Raw genomic sequence first — 26,419 nt, 5'->3', positions numbered from 1 at the left:
AACTTATAAAACTTACATAGAAGTAAGTAATTTGGACAACAACATATTTTAGATATATTTGTTAAGATATTACTCACAGTGATCGGTTGGTTGGTTTTCCCTGGAGCTCGACCCTACACATTCCATGAACACAAAAGGGTCACAAACAATTCAATATGTTCTAAATTCACATTTTCCTCTTTAGGCTTCATTCTTATCTCTTTAACTCAATTACAATGCTCAATGCATGCCTAAGAGTACTTAGAAGTGAACGAGGATGGAAAACAAAACTCAGAATGCCTTTTCAAAATTTTAGAAAATAGGGTCCCCGCTCGAGCGTGGACTTCCCCGCTCGAACGGACTCATGAGGTCTGCAAAAGTGCTGGATGCATCAAAATTACGCTCGAGCGTGAAGTCTGGCACTCGAGCTGAAGGTCTGTTTACATAGCTTCCCGCTCGAGCGTGAACTTCCCCGCTCGAGCGGACATCCAAGTCTGCAAAAATACTGGGAGCACGAAATTCACGCTCGAGCGGCGGTTTCCCCGCTCGAGCGGACATCAAATTTTTTGGGTTTTCCAGAACATGTTCTTGAGCTCCAATTCGACATTCAATGGTTCTAGATGCATGCTTTTGGCTCAAACTTCACATACACTTGTACTAACATGGTATAAACCTCAAATTACAACCCAATGAAGCTCAATTTCATGAATCAAACACATGCATGTCCCAAATTGACTCAAACTCATCACCAACACACTAAATTCGAACATTCAAGGTTCATACTTCCATGATTTGCACTTGCATGTGGAATATACACAATATCCTCAACTTAATTGGTGAAGAGGTGATAAAATATATGGACTTAAACCAAAAATTCAGCATGGATCATACACATTGTGCTCAAATATGGAAATTCATAGTAATTTCCTACATGCATGCATCTATTGACTTTAAATTCAACAAATACAACTCAATTTCCTTATAATCAAACTAATTCATGTTCTTGACCATTAATCAAACTTGAATTCACAACTTACAACATTAAACTCATGAATTTACTTACCTAGAGACTCAATTCTTCTAATCTATGGTCAAATCTAGAGTTGGCCTTCAAATATTCAAGCTTCAATGATCAACTTCAACCCTCTCCCTCTCTAGCCGGCCCTCTCTTCTCTCTTAAGGTTAGAATTAGCCAAAATGAAGCTAAAGAGGGAATTTGAGGGTGTAGTGCCTTATTACAACAAATCCCACTAATTCCAATTTAATAATAATAAATAATTGGGCACTAATTCATCAATTAAATCAATTAATTCTGATTTGAATCAATTTATAATTAAACTTCACCGTAGGCTCTAAAAATTATGCCAATCACAATGGCGTGACCAATTTCGGTTTTGGTGGCCGATAGGGCCTTCAATTTAATTTTCAAAGCAGACAATCAAACAGATATTCCTACGGCGAACAGATAGAAATTCAAAACCACATATTTTCACGTAATGACACACAAAATCATATTAAACACATAATCACATTCATGTTAAGGACCAATTAACATATTACGGAACAGGGATATCACAGTTATGATGTGAATTGTTTATGACTCACGGCCCTAGGGCCAAGGGAGATGGAGACATGCCGATGTTCCATCTACCCTATAATGATATGAATCATACATGACTAATGGCTCTAACGCCAAGGGAGATGGAGACATGCCGATGTTCCATCTTCCTTATATTGCTCTAGACAACTGTCGTTATGTTGGGCCTAAGGCCGTTTCGTATCATACATGGGTCTGAGGCCGTTCTGTATTACATGTGGGCTTGAGGCCGTTTTGAAATATGGTTATGAATAAGATCTGTGTATGGTTTGATATGTATATTTATATTCTCTAAGACTATGCTCGTTTGACTAACCTCCTTACATTATTATTATTCACTGAGTCTTGCTCACTCCGCCTTTATATATATTTATGTAGGTGAGCCATCGGCGATCGGCACTAGAGTTGTATTGAGGTCCACCTGTCTATCAAGCCGCCCGGGTTACGCCTCCGCATTGAGGCCTTAATTTTGTATTGGGATTTATGTAATTTATTGAGTCTTATGTAAATGTGTGTGTGAGATCTATGTAATTCTGTGATTATATATGTACATATGGAAGCGTATTTAAATACTTAAATTACTCTAAACCTTCATGTATGCACGAGTTCAATGGGCATTTTATCTATGTTGGTATTTGCTTCCGCTTAAGGCCCCGTATTTGAATAAATATTATTTTGAAAGTTTGTTTTGAGGCCTAAGTACAAGCTAGTCATGGACCAAACTTTTAGGGACGGGTTTGGGTTGTGACAGTTTGCTCATTTGACATGCGACATGTATGTATTGGCCGATTGGGAGGGCACTGCAAATGATTTAAGAGTGTTCATTGAAATCGTACATGATCCAACAAATTTATTTCCAATGCCACCAAGAGGTACGTATTATATGGCATTTTGTTAAGTTTTAATGAATATTCTTCTGCCAACCCATAATAATAGATACATACATGTTGAACAGATAAATACTATGTTGTCGACTTAGGTTATACAAATATGCCTGGCTTTTTATCACCATACCGTGGTGAGAGGTACCATCTAAATAAGTTTCGTACTCAACGTCGACAACCAAGAAACAAGAATCAAATGTTCAATTACCGACACTCTTCACTGCGCAATGTGATTGAGAGATGCTTCGGTGTCTTGAAGGCTCGTTTTCCAATTTTGAGAGACATGCCTCCGTATTCAACTAAGACACAGAGGTACATCCCCATTGCATGTTGTACAATACACAACTAGATTAGGATACATTCTCAAGGTGACACATTGTTCACTAAATGGGCCAATCCAGATCGTATCGTTGAAGATGATGGGCTTAGTGGAGGTGATAGTAGTAGCTTGACACATGCAGTTCTCAGCAACCAATTGACGTAGACATTAGTCAACCTTAACTATGTCACATGTCTGATGTAAGGAATCAAATTGCTGGTCAAATTTGGGAATCTGTCAGAAACAATTGAAATATTGTTTATGCATATAATAAATTGTGGAAGATGTTTTATGGTTTGTGGAAGAATTGAGATATTATTATTATGGTTTGTAAGTTGTTATGAACATTACTAATATGGTTATTAAATTTATCTATGGTTGATATTATATCTATATGGTTATTATGGATGTTTATTATAATGTGTATGATCTCATTGTCAAAAATAAAAATAAATAAATAAATAAATATTTTAGGCCTTAACAAACACGTTTTTTAGTTTATGTTTTTAAAAATTTTCAAACATTTTGTCCAAACCAAACGCGTTTATTATTTATGTTTTTCTAAAAATAAACAAAAACTAATTTATAAAATTTTTGTAAACATAAACCAAAAGGTAAATGTTACCAAACGCTACCTTAATATTTGTCAATAATCAAAATCAATAGAATTTAAATTTGAATAACCTTGGGGCTAACAAAATACTTTTCCAAAACAAAGCAAAGCTTTTTATCAAAACATTATAACATAACTTTATTAAAAATGCTACTCACAATAGTTCTTCGGTTGTGGGAATTAAGGCAAGGATCCAAGACCTACAAGTACATAGTAATTCAATTGAATGCACTTCAAGAAGGTAAGAATATATGCTCAAAGATGATTATGAAATGCACACTCAAAACAAGCTTCAAATGAGTAAAATAGATCTCGACATTTCTTCCCAAAACCAAGTCAAAACAAAGCAAAACATGTGTTGGGAGTTAAATCAATATTTTTCTTCTTGGAAAAGCATGCTGGGTACAAACCAGGTTTCGGAATGGATGCACAGAGATAAGCTGGGCCGAAATGGCCTAGCTGGGTGAACTTAGGAGGTCTTGGCCGAGGTGTAGTCTCCTTGGCCGAGATGTGGGCTACCCGCTCGGGATGTTACAAGGTGTCGGCAAAGGTGTTGTAACACCCTGATAAATCACACCATAATATATGATAATAACATGATCATGAAATCCAAAAAGGGTCATCTTTCTCATTGAACTAAGGGTTGAGTGATTACAATTCAATTAATACATTTCCACAATGTCCGAAGTACAAGACTCAGTTCAATAAACTAGATGACTTAACAAAACATAAGCCCAGTGGGCATACAACATTACAAAGTACATACAAAGGTTCAGTTACAAAATCCCAAAATAAATACAAAACATCTGATATGCTCTAGACTTCAATTAATTTCCCAAAAACATAGATGGAGCTAGTGCTTGAATCCACCCTTCAATGAGGCTGACCTTCATCGATTCCTAAAAAATCAATTAGGGTTGAGCTATATGCCCGATAGAAATACATTTATCCAGGTATCTAATCCTTTGAACAAGATTATGGCATCTATGTGATAAAACATTATAATAAAATTTGTTTTCACAAGAAATAGTCAATAATTCATAATGAAACACTATAGTATAATGTGGCAAGTGCAACTCATGTCATCATGTACAACAATTAAGCACCTACCAATCTTGGAAATCAAACCACACTTTTCTCTATATGAATCCAATTGAGAACAGCCTTTACTTTTTAAAGACAACCCCTACATTCGCTGGCTACTATACGGCGGGAAGTGGGCACCCTAAGAAAATCATCCATTTTTCCACTTTCGCCGGCTACTATACGGTGGGACTGTGTGTACACCCAAAAACGTTTTCTTACATTCGTTCAGCGATAAGCCTAGACAGGGCAATTGGGCACCTTTTTAACTCCTCGCACGGGTACCAACACAACACCACACTCATTCACCATCGACTCACACTTGGATTCATGCACATGCAACAATCATATCACATCTCAATCCCACAAACAAACGTTAAACATCACCACATATAAACATCACATAAAACTCAAGGAACAACAACATTCACGCCACTGTTTCTTAAACTACATCAATACCCACATTTTATTTCTCCATTATCCATCAATTTCCATGAATCAAGAGAAAATTCCATTATCTTGAGTATTTTCTATCCAATTAGGAACTTAGGGTTTCCCTAAATTTGGGGGTTTCTACTCCTTGTCACCGACCTAATTTTTAACCATATCTACATTTATATTAGGGAGAGAGATTTAGGGATTTCAAACAAAATAATAAGTAAATGAGTAATTATGTGAAATGTGGATTTAGTTCAACAAAATCTTCAATTAGTTCGCAATCACACACAATACCATGAAATTTCTTCAAGAATGAAGAGATATAAGGGTAAAAGTATCACTACCTCAACTATCAAGTCAAAATTCGAGCTCCTTCACAAAACTATCGCAAACTCGCAATCCAATCGGAAGATAATGCTAATCTTCAAATGTTCTTCACCCCTAGCCAACGAATTTGAGTGGATTTCAATGGTATGGAAGGTATATGATGATGGAGATCTAGGGTTTCATGGGAGAAGGAAGAGGAGATGAAGATAGAACCAAAGAAAAATAAGAGAATGATCTAGAATCACCTAGTTTAAAAAGCTGCTATCGCGTTCCTCGCTCGAGTGTGACTTTCTATGCTCGAGCGTCCAGACACCGTCAAGAAGGCCCGCTCGAGCGACAACTTCTCTGCTCAAGTTGAGAAAGAGGAACCTCAGAAGTTTTGCAGCGCTACAGTGGAATTTCTGGAAGCTAACATTTCACGCTCGAGTGGGACATTTCACGCTCGAGCGGACACGTCTGCAAAGCAACAAGATACTGGGAGCGACAATTCTACGCTCGAGCGGCGGTTTCCCTGCTCAAGCGGCCTTGAAAGCAAAATGTCACAGGTGTACTATGGTCGGCCTAGGTGTGCATGCTAGGGGTGAGTGTGAATCGATTGCAGCCACGGAACCTCCAATCTGCCATTCGTTCGCCAGATTGACGGATTGGAAAAAATCAATTCGCATCTGTTCTCCAATCTAGCGGATGTGGATTGAGTAGATTGGCGGATTGACGAATAGATGTGAATCGATTTGGCGGTTTAAAATTTTATAAATTTTCAACATAATTCAACTTGTGCACTTCTTCAAAAATAAATAAATAAATAAATAAATCAATGACTTAAAAAAGTATTACAATCACTGCATGCCTCATCTAAAGAAAGAAAATTTGAAACTTTAAAATATTACAATCACTGCATGCCCCATCCACATATTACAATTACATCATGCCTCATCTACATAAAGTATTACAATATGTGGTTCTTAAAATATAAAAACAATTCAAACCAACAAAACCATGAACAAAGTAGTAGTAGAAATTGTATGCCTCTGTAATGTTACGTCTATATCTGTTTTTGAAAACAAAAACCAACCAACATATATCATCTTTTTTCTTTACTATTTTTAGAGTTAGATTTAAAAACCAAAAAATATAGATAAATAATACATTTATTTTTTTTCAATTCAAAAAATACATTCAAGTTGAAAACTCTTTTTCAACAGAATATTGAAACTCTTTTTCAATTGAAAACACGAACAAAATATCTAAACAAATTGAAAACACAAAGTCTTACAAATTATTAGAAGAGCTCGCGGTTTGGTGCGTTCAATTGCGGCCAAATGAACCTCAAATCTGCCATCTGTTCAAAACTATGCAGATTGGAAAAAAATTAATCCACAACTGTCTGCTCGTCATAACACATCCGTCCAAAACGCAGTGGATCGGTTTGGTTCGATCAGTTTGAGCGGATCGATATATCCGTTGCTGACCCCTAGTTCATGCAAAGTAGACTGAGGTGCAAGTAATCCTGCAAGATAGGCCAAGTTGAGATGCAATGCTTGGCCTAGGTGTGGAAACTGGACAAAAGTGAGTCTCGATAACCACACTTCGGAAAGTGAAGTTTGGAAATATGAGTTTCCTCTTGAAGAATATAAATAACATGAACATGAAGAATATGAATGCTAAAAATCATAATTTCTTATTCAAAATCTGAGATTTCATTATATGAGTTCAAAAACATGGAATTAGGTACCCATACTTGAAAATTTCATGAAAACAAACACAAAAACATGAAACTTAATACAAACTTTTAGTCCAAAACAAAGCTTTTCTTTAGGAACACAAGAACATTACTTTCTCTCTCTAAACAAAACTTTAAATCAATACATGGCTCATAAGTCATGTTAGATCATGTAATGTGATCAGATTAACATAAAGAACAACAAACGTAGATCAGTAATCTAACTTCAAAACACAAATCCAATGGTTTAAGGTTTGCAAATCAAACTTAAAAATCTAATTCTCTCACTCTAAGAACTTTTTCTTCTTCATCCTCTTCCTCGAGCTTCTCTCTTTTCAAGACAAAGATATGGCAAAGATATGAGTTCTCAACTACTAATCTGACTTAAACCCACTACTAAGACACATGGCATCATTTGATCAATCTCCTCAAAAAGGTGCCAGAATGAAAAGATAATAATAGGTCAAAGAGTAAGTGGCATGGGCATTATGACAATGCAAGGATCCTAAAACAAAACATAAGCTTCAAACAAGTGAAGGATAAGTAAGGTCTTTCTGATCTCGCCTAGGAGGACACCCGACCTAGGTGTGATACACCTCAGCTTGGGTTGTACAAGTCAATGAACAAGATTGCTATGCATTAGCTAAAGTGCACAAGATTGCAAGGTTCAAGGATCAAAGATCTCGGATGCCTAGGTGATGCACATCCTAGCCTAGGTGACACTCATCTCAGCCTACATGACGCACATCTCGGTCTAGATGATGCACACATCGGCCAAGGTACAAGGGTGAACGTAGAGGTCAACCAAAATGATTCCAAGATAATCCTCGGTGTTAACGCTCAACAGCCTAAGCGTAAGAGGTTCAAAGGTGCGACTTAAGTATGAGGAAGCAAAGATAGATGGCTCAGGTTCAACACACAAAGGAACAAAGCATGGATCTTATACTTACACAAAACAAAATAGCACAAAACAAGATATGCTCCCGTACAAAGACAACATTAAAGTTCACAAGATGAAAGCTTAACAAACCAAAATCATATAAATTCTCATGAATATGACTAACGCAAAATGAGAATTGTTATAACATCAATACAAGATTATCTAATAAAACAATCCAAATAAGAACCCATATTTCGTTTATAAATCAATTCCCCAACTAGTTACAATACAAAAATAAATAAAAATACTCACATCTCAAAATGATGTCATTTTGATTCAACTGTTCGATAAGGACATTAAGATCATCATAGTAGAGAAAATCACAACACAATTCCAATTTGAGATGGCGTGGCCTTCTTTACTACGAAATTTAACTCATTTCGTTTTTTAAAATTGTACAAACTGCTGGGCATAATTACAAATCTAAAGAGAGAATACATATGGATATTCATAATCTGCTCAAAAGATCTTTCATCGTTGCCTTTCTACTTCAGGACTCACTTGCATTGAGAAAACATGCACAATGGCTGGTAATAGAATTTGCAACTAATCCCACCAATTTGTTTTGTCCATCTTCATGCAGGAGTTATAAGAGAGAATTTTCCATTTGACGTCTCCCTTTAGTAAAGAACACAAAATGAAAATTTGCAGCAGAAAGAACCACAATTTTCGAATATTTTTGTACCCATGGGTATTTACAGACTCGTATGTCATTCATCAAGCTCTCTGATTATGTCATTGCTCTGCAAATGTTTCAAAATTAGTAAATTAATCAGAACCTATGAAGCCAATGAAGCAAACTGGCAGAGACACAACTTCTGAGGAAAGTGCAGATGCGTAAGTGAGTGAATTGTGGAAAGACAAATATATACATCTCGCATGATGGGGTTACACTGATTCCTAAACAAAGTCAAACCTCCATACATCATATATGATATCCTGAGAGAAATCTCTGATTCAAATAAATGTAAGAAGTAATAAATCTCCCCCCCCCACCCCCCCCACCCCAAAAAAAAAAAAAAAACTAAATAGCTCCACAAATCATCAAGGCCAAAACCAACCCAACCATCCCCAACTAAAGTTAAAAAACAACGCCCAATTAGTACACATTAATGTGTGTTTGGGAGGGGAAAGATTGAGTATACACCTAACCTTTAGTATAATGCACAACGTGGTAGTCCCAAGACTTGAATCCATAACCTTAATGTTATTAGGCCAAGTCCTAACCATTGAACCAATGGTCAATGGTTAACTAAAGTAAATCAAATATAAAACAAAAAATAAAACACCATTCACAAAACTAAAGAAATGAATTTTAGCTAATAACATCACTCACATAACAAAACAAAAGAAAAGAAGGCTAAATACTCTTACCTATCAATCAACTCCATTCCAATGTTTCTAGCGTTCTTCAAAAACTGGAAGCATTTTGCAAGGTCATTATTATCAGCCAATGCAAAGTTTAGGTTGTTAAAGAATTCCCTGTATGCGTCAGTCAGTATCCCTTCTGCATGGGAACAATCAAGAGGTTTCAAGATGTCCTCTTGTGCTTCTTCATTCACTGCCAATCTTTCTTTTAGCAACTTCTGCACCAGTCTACTTTTCTCTCGTTTGCCTACTGCTGCTTCCAACTTTGCAGCCATGACCGTAGCTCGGTGAATGCATGAGGTAGATAGCTGCAGATGAATCAAATATAGAGCATAAATTACATGAAGTAGACGACCCTTAGATTTGAAAAGCTACTTCAACTTTGGTCTGGCCCCATTTTACTTCTAGGAGCAGAGACTCAGATGCTTGGGAATTAGCTTGCCAAGGAGTTATATTTATTTGTTTGCAAGAACAAAGTTTCAGGTCTCCATGGGTGTGGGTGTGGGTGTGGGTGTGGGTGTGGGTGTGCACATGTGTGTGTGTGGGTGAGAGAGAGAGAGAGAGAGAGATGGTAATTTACCTGGGCAAGCCGAGCAACCTTAAAACCAAAACTCCTCTCTGAAACACCAGGAACAAGCTTATAAAGGTAAGTAACATCCTGATGATCCATTGTCTCAACATTCTGATCACTCAACTCCATCATATCCTCATTCTGTGATGTCAGATATGAAACATGGTATGCCCCCACAGAGCCTGGGAATTCATTCTTTATGTCGACAATTTTAGGGTAATGGGTGACAAAGAGGACCATGCATCTTTTCTGCTCAAGAAGATGATGCAATGCAGCATAAGCAATTGCTACCCCGTCATGTGTACTTGTGCCTCGCCCAAGCTCATCAATGATAACCAGTGATCGGGGTGTGGAATTCTGGATTATGTTAGATGCCTCACTCAGTTCTTCCAAAAAGGTGCTCCGTCCTTGCTGGATACTGTCGGAAGCACCCATTCGTGTGTGGATGCCATCAAGCACATGCAGTTTTGCTAAAGACGCTGGGACAAAGGAACCAACCTAGACGGATCAGAGGGCACATTTTTATAAAACTACAACCGTGAGATTTAGTTTTTATTTTTTCTGGCCAAAGGAAAATATATATGGTTTTCTTTGTAATCAAGGGGAAGGACACAGTTCATGCCCTAATAAAACATGGACCATAACATAACATGTAATATTGATGAGAGCACTGAATATTAAAATCTACCTGAGCCATTATGGCAATGAGAGCAACTTGGCGAATATAGCAACTCTTTCCTCCCATGTTTGGTCCTGTCACTATCTGACAGTACTCGCCTTCTGCATGCAGATTTGTGTCATTTGGGACAAAATTATCTTGTAACATAGTCTCCATAACCTGGTAAAAAATGATTTTGGGAGAATCATGCTGGTCAGAACTAACAAGCACTGTAAAGTGTATACATTGAATGAAAAAGTCTATTTCGCTAATTTCAATTTGACAAAATCAATAAATTGATATAATTATAAGAGTGATCCCCTTAGCAAGACAAAAGTATCTCAATTTAGTTGGCTACATTTTGACAAAAAAACAAAATTGTTTCTAACTTCTAACATAAATGAATTTATCTGGTTCCAGCGAAAAGGTCAGATCAGAATACCTACCTATACTCCAGATAATGGTCTGAAGATGCCAACTTGCTTGGCCAAGACTGTTTTACGAGAAAACAAGATATATTTGTGCATGCACGTATTCAAGAGAGAGAGAGATGGAGATTTTTTTTTTTTTGGACCATTGGTAACAGGTTACAAAAGAGTGGTAGCGGCTGATCCAAAACATAAACAAATAAATAAGAAAGATTGGTAGCCTTCCCCTTGAGCATAAACCCCCCACCCCCCACATCCTGGATGAAGTTAGAATCTATCCCCCCAAGTCTCTGGTATGGTTACTAAGTGACTTTACCAGCTAGGCAAACCGGCACCCTTTAAAATGTAAATGTTTTTTACATGCCACACATTACTTCATAGGCTTGGATGACCTGCATCAACTAGCACAATAGGATACCTGATGGAGGCAAGTGGCAGCAGCCTCTGAAGTGTACAAGAGACGCGAAAGCAATGCCTCTAAGGCCCAAGCTTTGATTTGGCATGCATTGGATGATGAGCAACTCACTTATGACCTTGGATGGTTATGTTTTAGCCTTATGGGTGATGCATAGTAGAAGAAGTTCAAGGAAGGCTAAATTTAAAGAAGCAATGATATTTGGACATTGGCATGATTTTATAGTGAAACTGATAGAAATATCTCATACTTATGTTTCTAGTATTATTAGTCTTATTTTATAATTATATTTATGTTTTTTAAGATTTTAAGCTTAAGGGTATTTTGGTAATTTGAAGAATTTCTAAATATGAGTTGCGTGGGCCGCCCAGGAGTTGTCATATGGGTCAAGTTATTTAGCCCTCGTTTGGTTTTCTCATTGGAGCTAAAAAAGCACAAAAAAACCAAAACAAGCTATATAAGTCAATAAGACAAAATACTACTTTTTACCCATAATCATTATACTTTTTCTCTCACAAAAGTCAAAAAAGTCCAAAAAAAAAAAACCAAACGAGGCTAAAAAAGCCAAGCTAAAATAATCCCAACACAAAAAAGTTAACTATATTAGCCAATGCCAAACGACCCCTTAATTAGTATTTATTTATGTTTCTTATTTGACCTTAAATTAGTTTTAAAAGTCAAAGACATTATAATAGTTTTCTTTTTTGGATATAGTTAGTTTAAGAAATCTCCTAATTCTATATAAAGTCATGTAACGCTTCTAATTCAATAGAGTTAATATTTTATTATAAAAAAAAAATAGAGATCTTTGAAGCTTCTTTATAGATTGTGTGATGCAATCAAATCCTAGGTGTGATGTCTATGGAATCTAGGTGCAATGCCTAAACCTTTCTTCTCTTCTTTGTTCTTCTTTTCTATTCCAATTTACTATTCTCGGATTACTATTCACAACCCTCTGAAAGTGCGCTTTTCATCCTCAAAACTCCATCCAATCACCCCTCAAATCAATCCTAATCCCTTCTCCTACCCAATAATCTTCAATTTTTTATTTTTTTTTGAGCAACAAAATTTTTTTATTAAAAATGTGAAAGAGGACAAGGAGTCCTCATACAAAGAGAGAAAGAAAAAGAGCGAAACAAAAACATAAAATTCATAGCCCTAGGGAAGGCAAACAGCAACCCAATCCCTAGATATCAAGAACAAGGGAACTCCTTTAAAAGGAGGGGAGACAAATGCCCAAAATGACGCCAAATAATTCACCATATCCCACAAAGTCTCTACACTTGATTCCTTGCCATCAAAGATTCTAGCATTTCTCTTCAACCATATGACCCAAAAAATAGCAAAAACAATGCATGTCCACATTGTTTTGGCTCTCTTGGTTCTCCCAAATCCTATAAACCGAATAAGAAGCATTTGAATACAGTCCCGCGGAACAACCCACTGCTCATCACATAAGCCGAACAGCCGCTGCCATAATACACGAGCCATCGGGCAATGAAGAAATAGATGATCTGTTTCCTCCAAGTTCCTCTTGCACATCACACACCATTGAAGACAAAGAGAGTGATTAGGCCTTCTCCTTTGAAAAACATCATTAGTTGTTACACCCTTTTGAGCCAAAGATCACATGAAAAACTTCACTTTACGAAGGACATCCACTTTCCAAATTTCCTTATGAGAAGGAAACAAGGGAATAGAGGGATTATCAATGAGCTTATCAAAAAAGGATTTACATGAAAAGACACCTAAAGAGCCCAGATTCCACACCCTAATATCACAAGATGAAGAAAGAGAGACCCCCTCACGCACTACTAACAAAGATGCTAGCTCCCCCGCCTCCCTATCATTCAAGTTTCTAATGAAATCAAAATTCCAAGAGATGGGTGCCATAGAAGAGCAAGCCACCGACGCTATCGAAATATTTGAAGAACGAACCAACCAGTAAAGAAGGGGAAAACATCTATCAAACGAGATATCCCCTAACCAAATATCCTCCCAAAAGCGAATGTTCACCCCATTCCCCACTCTCAACGAAAAGTAGTTAGACACAAGGGGATACAAACGAGAAATGGATTTCCACGGTGAACGAGAATGGATACAATAATCTTCAATTTTAACCCTTAAAACCCTAAATTACTCATTGTTTAAGCCATCAAATAGCCTCTATTTTCATCCTAACAGCATCGTCCTGCATCAATGGGTCTTGCTGGTCAAGTTTCTAGTTTAGGGGTATTTTGGTAATTTCAAAATTTCAGTACTAGGCTATCCAGGTTGGCCATGGGTCATATTGCAGGTCAAGTTATTTAATTGGTGTTTGTTTATGTTTTTTACTTGGTCTTAGATAGGTTTTGAAAGTCGAGTTTTAATAGTTTTCTTTTTTTGGTTTTAGCTGGTTTAGGAAGTCTCTAGTTCCATATAAAGTCATATAATACTTCATATTTAATAGAGTTAATTTTTTAGAGAATTTTTAGAGCTTTTGAAACTTCTTTATGGATTGTGTGATGAAATCAAACCCTAGGTGTAATGCCTAAGGCCTCTACCAGTGACTCTTAAAACTATCTTCTTTTCCTTTCTTTCTTTCTTTCTTAAATTTCAGCATTTTTACAACCACAAAACAGCACCTAACAAAGCTATCCTACATCAATTTGGTATCAGAGCGAGGTTTCAAACATGGCTACATGACGAGATGCTTTTAAAAATTTTGGAGCAACTTGATAGTTGTAATCTTTGTATCAGTGCTTTGGAAGGCCAAGCAACTCAAGCTAATGAGCACTGCAACCACCGGAGAACAAAGATAACTTTGGAATTAATAATCATGGTGAGAATGGCGAGAATCAAGGTGAGCAAGAAGCAGACCAGTGTGAAAATCCTGTGCAAAGACAAAAGAGGAATAAGAAGATTGGTGACGAACATCAATCTTTCAGATGCTGATCCATTGTGGAAATCAAACAAAAAAACTTGTTATTGATGGCAGAAGTTGCATGAATGTTGTCTCTGCATCTACAATTGAACAACTTAACCTTCCAGTTGAGCCACATCCTCATCCTTACAAGGTAGCTTGGATTGATAACACTTCTATTCTGGTAACTCAGTAATTGCCTTGTTTCTTTGCTTCGCCTAATTATAGTGATTCTATTGTTTGTGATGTAATTCCTATGAACGTCACTCACATCCTTCTTGGTCAACCATGGCTTCACGATCGTGTTGTGCAACACAATGGAAGAGAAAACACATACACTTTCTCACTTGCAAAGAAGACAATTGTCTTACAACCTATGATTATGGCACAGATGAAAAGATATGAATCTCCAAAGCTAAAAGGCGTTGTTGAAAGTCGTACCAAACCTCTCCACATACTCTCTAAAAAGCAATTTGTAGTCGAAAGCAAAAAATCGAAGCTTATCTATGCTGTAGGTTTAAAGCAGTGGAGTAACCAGCTGCTGGTCCTGAGACAAAAAGGCCTTTAGAGGTTGAAAAGTAGTTGTATGAATTTTCTGACATAGCACCAAAAGAGCTGCCTAGCGAGCTTCCTCCCATGCGTAATGTCCAATACGCAATAGATCTTATGTCCAGGTCTCAATTGCCTAATCTTCCAACCTATCGGATGAATCCTAGTGAACATGCTGAGCTAAAAAGGCAAGTAGATGAGCTGTTGTCCAAAGGATTTATTTGCAAAAGTTTGAGTCCTTGTATTGTTCCTGCCGTGCTCACACCAAAGAAGGATGGCACATGGCGCATGTGTATTGATAGTCGAGCTATCAACAAAATAACCAATCAAATATCGGTTTCCAATTCCTCGACTTGATGATATGTTGGACATGATAGCTGGTTCAACTATTTTTTCCAAAGACAGACTTGAAGAGTGGTTACCATCAAATATGCAAAAGGCACGGAGATGAGTGGAAGATTGCCTTCAAGACAAAGGATTGTCTCTATGGGCATGTTCAATTATCTCACTATAAGTGGGATTGAAAGTGAAGGAAACATGTGGGGTCCACCAGATTGTTAGTCTGTGATTGCGGGATAAGGAGAAAGGGATTGGAGGTGGGGAACATTTGTGTACCACCGGATAGTCCAATCCAGTGTTTGTTTTGCATGGTACTAGATTTCGGATAATTTTAGTACTGGTATGGAGGATTAAATAGAGGAAAATGGAGGGATTAAATAATACATAGGTAGTGTGGTATTAGAAGAATGAGGCCTCTCTAGATTAATTTTTTTTTCTTCATCCAACAGTCAAAAATAATTATATATTTTTATTTTATTCTAATCAAATATAATACCTCACTCTTTCTATCCAATCATTTATCCCATCTATTATCCCACGGTATGAGTTATCCCTCACAATCCTATCCATAATCCTATCATATATCCAATCCTTTATCCCATCTAATACCATGCTATAACGTATCTCTCACAATCCTATTAATAATCCTGTTGTATCTAATCCCATCAAAAATAATTCAGCAATCAAATGTGACCTATGAGTTTATGCCATTTGGTCTTTCCAATGCTCCTAGCACATTCTTGCGTTTTATGACACATGCACTTAAATCTTTTGCTGGTCACTTCCTTGTGGTCTATTTTGATGATATATTAATCTATAGCAAGACCAAAGAACACATCTTCCATCTCCAATAGGTTATAAGAGCTCTTTGCCAAGAGAAACTATATGAAAAATTGAAGAAATGTTCCTTCATGAGTCCAAGCATTGTGCTTTTGGGCTTTGTTATCTCTTCCAAGGGTGGAGCGGCTGATCCGAACAAAGTCAAAGCAATCATAGAGTGGCCGATTCCTACCACCTTGCAAGAAGTTCAAAGTTTTCATGGATTGGCAACATTCTATAGGCGCTTTATTCGAAATTTCAGAACAATAATGGCACCAATTACTAATTGCATGAAGAAAGGAGAATTTGTTTGGACCAGGGCAGCAACTAAAGCATTAGAAGAGATAAAGAAAAAAATGATTGAAGCTCTACTTTTATGCCTTCCGGAGTTCTCTAAGTGTTTGAAGTGACTTGTGATGCCTCACATGTGGGAATAGGAGGTATACCCAGTCAAGAAGGCCACCCAATTGCTTATTTTAGTGAGAAACTTAATGAAGCATGACAAAAGTACTCTACTTATGACAAGGAATTCTATGCTGTGATTCAAGCACTCCGTTACTGGCGTTACTATCTTATATCCAAGGAGTTTGTGTTGTATTTTGATCATGAATCTCTCAAGTACATCAACTCCCAAAAGAAGTTGAATCATCAACATGGAAAGTGGGTCTCTTTCTTGCAAGAATACACATTCGTCATCAAACATAAGGCTGGAACAGAAAATAAGGCAGCTAATGCACTCAGCCTTGTGGTGCTAACTCTCAACTCTACGTCCATCCAAGTTGTGGGCTTGATTCGCTAAAGAAAGACTACTCGTCTTTCAAGGATTTCAGCATAATCTACACTGACTTAGAGGCTGGATAGCATGCTGAATATCCAGAATTCTTCTTATATGATGGGTATCTTTTTAAACAAACTCATCTTTGCTTGCCTAGTACATCTCTACGCAAAAAGGTGATTTGAAAATTGCATTCTGGAGGAGCGGCAGGTCATTTTGGCAAAGACAAGATGATTACAATGGTTGAAGAATGTTATTATTGGCCAAGTCTTAAGCGAGATGTCGCTAGAGCGGTTTCTCAAGGTCGTGCCTGTCAACTTTGTAAAGGATGAAAGAAAAATACTGGTTTATACATTCCATTACCAGTAGCACATGACCCATGGCAAGACCTAAGTATGGACTTCATCCTAGGGTTGCCATGAACTCTTAGGGGATGACTCGATTTTTGTGGTGGTGGATTGCTACTCAAAAATGGCTCACTTTGTCCCTTGTTCAAAGACTTCCGGTGCTATCCATATTGCTAAAATATCCTTCAAAGAAGTCCGATTTCATGGTTTGCCAAAAACAATTGTCTCGGACCGTGATGTGAACTTTATGAGTTATTTTTGGCGTACTTTGTGGAAGATGTTGCATACAAAGCTGAAATTTTCTTCTTCTTTCCATCCCCAAACCGAAGGTCAAAAAGAGGTTGTTAATTGAAGTTTAGGTGACCTTCTTCGTTGCCTTGTAGGTGATCATGTTGATAGTTGGGATCAAGTTCTTTCTATGGCTGAATTTGCATATAACAGTTCAGTTAATTGGATCACCAGTTGCAGCCCCTTTGAGACGGTAACAGGTTTACTTCCTCAAAAACCAATTGATTTGGTTCCTTTACATGGTTATGGTCCGTATCAAACCTGAGCGATATCCTAAGGGTGCATACAAGAAGCTCCATTCAAGAAGTTTTGGTCCATACAAAATTCACAAAAAAAAATAGTTCTAATGCCTATGTACTTGATTTGCCGGACAACGTAGGCATAAGTAATGTCTTCAACATTGAAGATCTTACATACACCGAGGTCATGATGATGATGAGCCTAATGATGGTTCTACTTGACTTCCACCAGCCCCACGTTTGAAGGAAGAGATTGAAGACATTATTGATCATAAACTTGTTTTAACTAAAGGTGGTGGTGATCAAAAGTACCTCATTAAATGGAAGGGCATCCACTTTTTTATTTATTTTTTGATAAATAAAAGAACTTTATTGAAAAAGCATCAATATCATGCAAAGAATACAAAACACTCAATCTCAAGAAGACATTACAAAGCCTAATCAATGACGCTATCTAAAAAGTCTAAAAAAAGGAACAAATCTGGATCCACTCTTTTCTCCAACCAACTATACAAAGTAACTATCAATCGATTCTTAAGCCACGACATCGAATGTGAAGTCTCTTGAAAAGTACAACGATTCCTCTCCAACCAAACTAACCACATCAAACAAAAAGGCACCAACAATGATGAGGAGTTCTACAGCCTAGACCATGATTTGCATGAACGATTCCATGCTTTTAACTCACCAGGGTTGAGCCGGGGAGAGATGATGGAGGCAGGTGGCAGCAGCCTCCTAAGGTGTACAAGAGACGCAGAAGAAATGCCTCGAAGACCCAAGCTTTGATTTGGCATGCATTGGATGATAAGCGACTCACTTGGAACCTTGGATAGCAATAGTTTAGCCTTATGGGTTTTGTTGGTCAAATTTCTAGTTTAGGGTATTTTGTGGGTCAAGTTATTTTATTAATTTTTGTTTGTTTCTTATTTTGTTTTAAATGGGTTTTGGAAGTCAAGGTTTTAGTATTTTACTTTTTGGTTCTAGTTGGTTTAGGAAGTTTTCTAGTTATAAATAAAGTCATGTAACAGCATCTCCAAGGGGCTGTTTAAATGAGACCTGTTAGCTATTATAGCTAGCATTATCATATTTTTGCTAATATAATAGTTATTTTAACAAAATTCTTCAAGGCTAGTTATATTTGAAGAGCCTTGGGAGGCTCTTTAAACAGTTTGTGTGTATAAATAGGTAAAATAAAGAGTAATGTTGGAGTACATAGATAAAAAAGAAATATACTATTTATTGACTTTGTCAACCTAAGTTCTAAACAACGCTGTATAAACAGCGCTGTCCTGCATCACTACCTCTGGCTTCAAGATTCATAGTTTATATATTATATATTGACTTTGTCAACCTAAGTTCTAACATGATAAGCATTATATTCAAATAATTGAAATAGCCCTATTAGTCCAATTGATGAAATTGCAGAAGACAGTTGCATATATACACTTTTGGGACATCAATTGAATTGAGTCTAGTGAAAATAAATAAATAAAACATAAATAGTCAAGAAATTTAGCACTTGTGGAATGGGGCTGTCAAATGAAAAGTGGTATTTTATAACTCATCATTTGACACCATAATTGACTTCATAAGGGAAAACTATCTAAGCAAAGAGTCCTATCTGCTCCCAAATGTCAAAGGAGATGGCTTCTTAGTTTTTATTGTATAAGTGGGGTGTATTGCCTTAAGCATCGATATAGTTAGGTACTTAAGCTCTTAAATTTTTATCTGAATAAAACAAGTAATTGCCATCCTGATAAAGATCTTATTTTAACACATAACATGTGATTTAATGAGCAGCGAACAAGCATACCGGATGACGACCAGTAGATATATGTATCTGAACAGGATCAGTATCATAAACAAAAACTGGACGGATATAATTCTGCAACAGAGAAGTTAAGGGGATAGTTTAACATCAAATGTTGCAAGATGAACAGTTAAAATCCATGAAATCCACCAAAGAGTAAACCTCATTTCTTGAAAGAACAGCAAGAGAATGTAGACAATCCAAAGTAGCTAGTGCCTGAACAACAGATTGGAACTCTGCGTAAAATTTACCAAAGTCCTTAAGAAAACCATCCCAAGAAGTTCTGCAGACAACAGCAAGCTCCTCAGTTGCCAGTGATAACTGATCCAGAGCAGTCAATACTTCCGGAGGGTGATAGCGAATTGTTTTCTTAGTGCTATTTACTTTGACCCAGTTTGACGGTACCCTTACATCTGATGGCACCTGCAATTAAAGCTACACATAATTAGGGCTACGCATAAAGCAGTACATAGAAACAACACATCATCATGATATCAATAACAACATTAATAAAGCAACCAAAACTCAGGGCGCACTGCATAGCATTTATGTGTAGGATAGCAATACATACACATCTTAAATCCATAATCAAATGATAAATATAACTACATAATGTCACTTTATTAGAGTTGATATCAAAGCAGGTATATTCTTAAAACTATTTGATAACTGATTGGGGAATGAAAACTGATTGGGGGTGGGAAACCTATCTAGTCACTCTCTAAGAAAAAGCACACTACTAAGTGTATCTACTTAAATTCATAATCCCAACCCCAACAAACAAGCCAACAAAAAATTGTGTTTCATATTATGCCACTGCAAAACCAGTTCACACTACGCAACTAGAAAACAACCTAGAAATCTAGAACAGTTGATTCAGAGGATATTCACACATCAATATGATTAAAAACAATAGAAACTCAAACATTCATTATTTTCGATCTCCCATCATAATAAGAACTAAAGAAACAAGAAATCACCAAAATAAAACTAAACTTTGCAAGCCATACAAAAAAGAATGGAATATCAAGCTGAATGAATTTCGAAACTTTCAACAGGAAAAATTTTGGGCAGAGCCAATTCCAACTGAAACACCTCTATCAAATGTGTTATTCCAGACACGCTCAAGAACTCCAATTTTTGCATTCCAAGCTGTTTGCGATACAAACCAATCATTGAATCCAATTTATCCTTTGCCAATTGAACTGCTAACCGGGCTTCAGCAACCTGCACAAGAATTATTCTACAATGATTAGGGGAAACAAGTGAAGGCAACATGCAGTAGAAATCAAAAGCAAATTCAAAACATGAAGCTTCTCATGGGAAACCTCTGGGAATTGCCCACTGGAAATGTTGAATAAGTTTAGAAGATCCCCTTGATCAGCAGCTTCTTTATTTAAGGTGGACAAAAGTTTTGCCGCATTGCCAATCACGCTGGATGATGAAGCTGTCAAAATCAACCTTCTCAACAAGACAGAGCGCACAGTCTTTCTTGGCTCGCCTTTGACCTCTTCTTCAATCTGAAGTTGCTGAAGTTGTTTTCCAGCAACTAAGAGAGCTTGAATAATTACCACAAACTGTACCATCAATTCATGAAGACCATAACCAAGCACTGTCAAGGGCATGGTAAATTGATGACAACAATGAAGAGTAGTTCTCCTGCTAAGAAATGTGTTTGCTTAAATGAATTCAGACTACCAATGTTGTTTCCATTTTGATTCCAGTTGGTTTAGATTAAAAAAATAAAAAAAAATGAAAAAAAGAAAAAGAAAAAGAAAAAAGGAGAAGAACAAATAAATAGCTGGTTCAGACACAACTAGTTATTTCTTCCATAACATCATACCATCACTCACATACGACTAATCATTTCAGTCAACCATCATGCCTTCCAACAATACATACAACCAGATCAACCCGAGGCCAGCCCAAAAATTTCTAGGGCTTGGGTAACATATTTTTGAATTCGGTGTGAGCTTGGGCATAAATTCAAAAGCCCCAATGAAATTTGGGCGGGCTTGGGTAGAAACATCAAACAACCTGAGCAACCCGGAGTCCGAATTATATATATAAATATATAAAAATATTAAATATACATATAAATTATTAGGGGTTAAATTAAGTTAAAATAATTGATATCGTTAGATCATATTCACTATATACATTATATACACAAGTAACACAACACAAAACCTTACCCTTTCTTTTTTCTTACTAAGTAATTGAAAAAAACACCGCAATTGCGTATCGATTCTTCAATTCTTTATATCTCTCCTCTCCATATCTCTCACATTATATAAATTAATCATTTTGATGTTTTTAAAGATTTATCAAAAATGTTGATAGAGTCTATTTTAACAAATTAATCAACCTAACCACACACCCAAAAAAAAACTCCAATTTTTGGGCAATTCAAGTAATTCGGGTCAAACTTGGGTAGACAACCTCGGGTTGAATGTTAGCCTTGGGCGGGCCTGGGCAACTCTTAGCAATCAGACTGGGCTTGGACCCTCTCAAACCTGCCCAAGTTGCACCCCTAATATTAAGAGCACAAAAATATGTTGCACAAAGTCCACCAGTAACATTCTGTTGATCAATAGATGTTTAAGCTCTAAACATACAAAATGTTCAAACTTTATACATTAAAACTCAAACTTCATAATAACACACAGGTTTAAAAGAATAAATTTAAGATGCAGTGAAGGTTAAAATAACCCAACATGTTGGACATCAATACAGACACACAAAAGCAAGCATCGGGATAAGCCATTCTACCTCAGACGCAGTGGCTGTTTGATGGAAGATTCTAGTTATTCCACGCTGAATATCAGGTGACCTTCCTAGAGTAATTAAAACTGAAGAAAGCAAATAACTAAAATCAGGTTGCGCAAATGCGACATTGTAACCACCCACATCAATGCTGCTCAAATTCTGTGAAGCTTTACAAGACCCCATGGACTCTGCAATCTCAGAAACAGCATCAAGACGAGCAATGATCATGTTTCGATCACTTAAAGGATGAGTCACCTGTACCATGCAGAAAAAGTCAAACTCAAATATCATGAAATATGTAAACACAACCATCAGCACAAAGAAATAAGAATCAAGTGCAACCCCATACCCAGTGCCTAAGAAGCCTCGAACCAAATATAGTAAGAGTATGATTCATACACTGCAGCAAGGAGCCAGACTCGAATCCATCAGAGTTATTCTTCAAAACCTAAAAACATTTCACTAGTTAAACCCATAATTTAGAGTGAAAAAGCAAAAGTGAAGAAAGTCTAAATTAGGAAAAATAACAATTTCAAAGTTTGAAATGAAGCTAAAAATTTTATGATCTCTTTCACCGAGTGATTGCAAACTGATTCTACAAAAATATGTTAAAATACAAAGAAAGTTCCTAATATTTTAAACTGGTTAAGAACGATGTCAAGTTTCTCCCATCTTGCTAAGCGCTATATCATGTGTTCCAAGGCCTGACAAACAATGAGACATGCACGAAGCTGGCAGAAGGGATAGATAAACAGGTGGAATGGGATCCAGTAGTATTGGCCAATAATGCCTTAAATCATTGATAAAAAGTAAAACAAATTTCAAACACCATTAGGAATCTTAATGTTTTCTATCTACATATTAATAGTGCAGTGGCCATGTCAATTACCTCTAGCTGTTGAAGTGCATTGGCCGACAAAGTCATCTCCTTATTCCCTGAGAATGGCCGAAATGAAGCTCCCAAGCATAAAATTCTTTCAAATCCAAATTGTTTTAGATGACGAATGAGTAACACTAATGCTTGGACAGCTAAATCTGGCATGGCCATAACTGCCTTTAAAACCAAAAATTATCAGCACAATAAATAATAAATTATCGGCATTTATATGGCAAACAGCAGCCTCCATAAAGCAGAAATAATAACTAAGTGGCATCTTTTCAGGAAAGTGAAAGCAAGAGAAAAATACAGCCATTCATTGACCACTATGAATCTACATAATTAGGCATGTAGGATGTTATTCAGCCATTGTAATATAAGCACAGAAGGTTATGCTTTTGTTTTTTAAAAAGCATTGCCACTTAAACAATCAATGGTTGGCCATAGTTTGTGCATAGAGGAATACGCAAAGAGATAGTTTACCTCAATTGCCAGGCGGTTATTTCCCTGTTCTGCCACCACTGTTTGTTCCCCTTGGTGACTCACTAAGCAATTTTCACTCATGTTCTTGTATAAAGTCATCACTTCATTAAGTGCCCCACCCTCACTGAAGCAATCTTGGGAGGCACGCTCCACACGAACATTTGAGGCATGTCCAGCATATGCCAATAGCAACTGCAATGAAAGCTCTCAATCTTATCAGCCAATTAGGATAGATGATTAACAAGATAAGACCTAGTCATTCTGTAAAATGCATACAAAACAAATCATTTTGTAAAATGAAAACAAGACAATTCCTTTTCATGTTTAGTTTAAAAGACACTTAAAAACTGATCTTTCATACAATAACAATAACCATGACTCGTAATGACAAAAAAGGAAACTTCTGCAATTGAAAGATGAAAACTATTCTTAACAAAAATGAGATAAATGAACATTGTAGTCTTTGATAAAGTTCCTTAAATTGGTGAGCGAGCACTATCCTTGAGTTTCCTCAAAGCAAGAAGGTAACTGTCCTTAGTAATTCAATTGCAGGTATTGCTCTCTCTCTCTCTCTCTCTCTCTCAACAGTAAAGAAATTACATTTTGTTTATACAAAGAAGACTCAATTATTTAAATGACACAGGGCATAGTTCCCTAGATAAAAACAATAAATGATGGGATTCAATACAAGGAGGAAGCATTACGTACATAACAACCCAAAAAGATTAAAAAAAAAAGTATATCTCTTTGGCGTGGTTAATGAAATTCATTGCAAGTAAAAGCTACCTTCTCTGTTTGTTTAGAGAGAGGCTCCTCAATGAGTAACTCAGCAGGGGATAAGCTCAGAATGACAGCTTCAAGGCTAGCCCTCATAAAATTATCATTGAACTCACCATAAACAATATCCCCAGTAGAAATCTCAACAGCAACAATCCCGATTCTCACATCTAACCCCGTCTGAATCCCACATTCTGCATTTTCAACAACCACCCCCTTCTCAACAACACAAATCATATAATTGTTACATGAACCACATCCCTCTTCACCACCTCCAACATCCTCTGATGCCTCCAATGTAGCCTTTGTGTATAATGCCGATAACCCGCGACAAAATGGTCCTAACCGGTTCGACCCATGTGCCTTAATTGCAGCGGTTTCAGTTTGTTTTACAACACCCACCTTATACCCAGCACTGACAAGCCTCCTCACATGAACATTCAATCGAAAAGTTGGCACACTGGCCGTCAAGAAATTATGATCAACATGGGCATAAATCCCCAAAACCCTAGCCGCATTTTCGGCATCTACTCCGAAAAACCGATACTTGTAACCAACTTCAACCATCAAAAGAACATCAGGGTACTCAGCTTTAAGGTGAACAACTTGTTGCTCAAGGGGAGTATACTTGGGATTTGAAAGTGGAGGTTGTGGAGAAGGCTGGAGAAGGTCATGAGAAGGTTCCAGAAGTTTCTTGAGGAAGCGTTGGTGGAGTGAGGGATTGGGAAGAGGAGGTATAGGGTTGTGGGTATGGGGAGATAGTTTAGGGTTTTTGGAGGGTCTGTTGGGGGGAGATTCTGGATAAGAAAGTGTAGGGAATTTGGAGGGTTTGGGCTGGTTGGGGGAGGTGAGTTGGGAGTTTCGGCGGCGTTTGGAAGGAGAGAAAGTGACAGTAGCAGAGACTTTAGGGGGAGGGGTTGGTGGGTTAGGGTGCAAAGATTCTGATGGTGGTGGTGGTGGTGGTGAGGGTGAAGAAGTAGAAGTAGAAGCTGAAGGGGTTTGGGTTTGGGTTTGGGTTTGGGGTTGGGGTTTGGGGGCGAAGAAGCGGGAAATGACCTGTTGCTTCTGCTTTCCCATGGCGGTGGTGGTGGTGGTGGATCTGCACTGCTGCTGCGGCAGGACTCTGCTACGCTTGGTTCTTTTGGGATGTTTTGGCGCGCTCGCTGTCTTCTCCAATTGCAATGAGGATCTCTAACAGCCTCTCCAAAGTTTCATCCGTTTTTTTTTTTTTTTTGGGATCAAATTGAGGATGACTGATATCTTTTTTCAATTTATTGTAAGTTGCTAGTTTTACAGGTATGCACGCATATCAGATGCAGATCAACTCCTTGCAAAATTTGCTTTAGAATTTTAGAAAATTTACACTGACTAATGGTTTGATAAAATTTTAGATTCCTTCGTGGGACGTGCGATATTATATGAAATTTTTACACAAATTTTTATTTAAATTTAATAGAAAAAAAATAAAAATAAATAAACATCGGAGATACTCTAAAAGTTTCATACGAGGGTCTGACTGTAGTATGCAAAATCAATTTTACAATATCATGAAAATTAATTTCAGCCATTGATCCTCATATTTTAGGCCATGTTTGTTATCCCGCATCAGTGGTGGGATTGGACTGATAGTGAGGTTGGAACTCTGAAAGCATGCTTGGTTGAGGAAATTTGTGAGTGGATTATTTGTCCAGCTAGATTGGCAATCCCATTGCATAGACAAATTAACAAAGTTAGGAAGCGTATAAGATTAAAAAAATAATGAGGAGATTAAGAATCCAGTGCTATTTATTCGTCTTCTTCTTCTCTTTTTATTTACCCAACAACAGTCTATTATTTGTAAAAAAAAAAAAATTATATTTGTTTTAATTTTTTTAATATAGATTTTTTTAATTTTATATAAAAATAATTCAACAATCTCATCACTAACCATCTCTCTCACTATTATCAAAACAAGCACACTTATTTAATTCTCTCACTAACAATTCTCACATTAACAATTTGCTCGCTAATCATTCCCCCACTAACAATCTATCCACTCTAATCCGCCAAATAAACGTATCCTTAATTTGTGTAGTCTGATCATAAGCAAAACCCACTTAAGTCTA

At 37.0% G+C, this 26,419-nt stretch overlaps 1 protein-coding gene across 3 annotated transcripts; it reads right to left on the bottom strand.

Moving 5' to 3' along the window:
- Positions 1-4,174: 4,174 nt before the first annotated feature.
- On the bottom strand, positions 4,175-25,539 carry MSH3 (homolog of DNA mismatch repair protein MSH3). 3 transcript variants are annotated; one of them, XM_082881432.1, is made up of 13 exons: positions 24,324-25,539; positions 23,538-23,729; positions 23,067-23,231; positions 22,527-22,625; positions 22,181-22,432; positions 20,737-20,985; positions 20,504-20,635; positions 19,571-19,831; positions 19,412-19,483; positions 10,528-10,677; positions 9,849-10,337; positions 9,275-9,576; positions 4,175-4,291 (listed from the first exon to the last, which is right to left on the bottom strand). In XM_082881432.1, exons 1-13 carry the CDS (start codon positions 25,389-25,391, stop codon positions 4,282-4,284), a joined length of 3,441 nt encoding a protein of 1,146 aa, XP_082737558.1. In that variant the 5' UTR covers positions 25,392-25,539; the 3' UTR covers positions 4,175-4,281. The 3 variants fall into 3 exon arrangements, with proteins under 3 accessions (XP_082737558.1, XP_082737555.1, XP_082737561.1); XM_082881429.1 differs by lacking the exon at positions 4,175-4,291 and adding an exon at positions 8,064-8,643; XM_082881435.1 differs by lacking the exons at positions 4,175-4,291; positions 20,504-20,635; positions 20,737-20,985 and adding an exon at positions 8,064-8,643.
- Between the last annotated feature and the right edge of the window lie 880 nt (positions 25,540-26,419).

This window comes from Camellia sinensis, chromosome 1 (genome assembly GCF_055761805.1).
Source record: "Camellia sinensis isolate YWXY chromosome 1, ASM5576180v1, whole genome shotgun sequence".
Lineage (NCBI taxonomy): Eukaryota > Viridiplantae > Streptophyta > Magnoliopsida > Ericales > Theaceae > Camellia > Camellia sinensis.
This window is presented reverse-complemented; position numbering and strand designations above follow the sequence as displayed.

Bases quoted from the DNA above. Each gene is read 5' to 3' on its own strand.
- MSH3 (XM_082881429.1), bottom strand. From the start codon at position 25,391: ATGGGAAAGCAGAAGCAACAGGTCATTTCCCGCTTCTTCGCCCCCAAA. The intron at 20,986-22,180 runs GTAGAATGGCTT...TTGATGGTACAG, and splicing joins AAACAGCCACTGCGTCTGAG to TTTGTGGTAATTATTCAAGC. The intron at 20,636-20,736 runs GTTTCCCATGAG...ATTCTTGTGCAG, and splicing joins CCAGTGGGCAATTCCCAGAG to GTTGCTGAAGCCCGGTTAGC.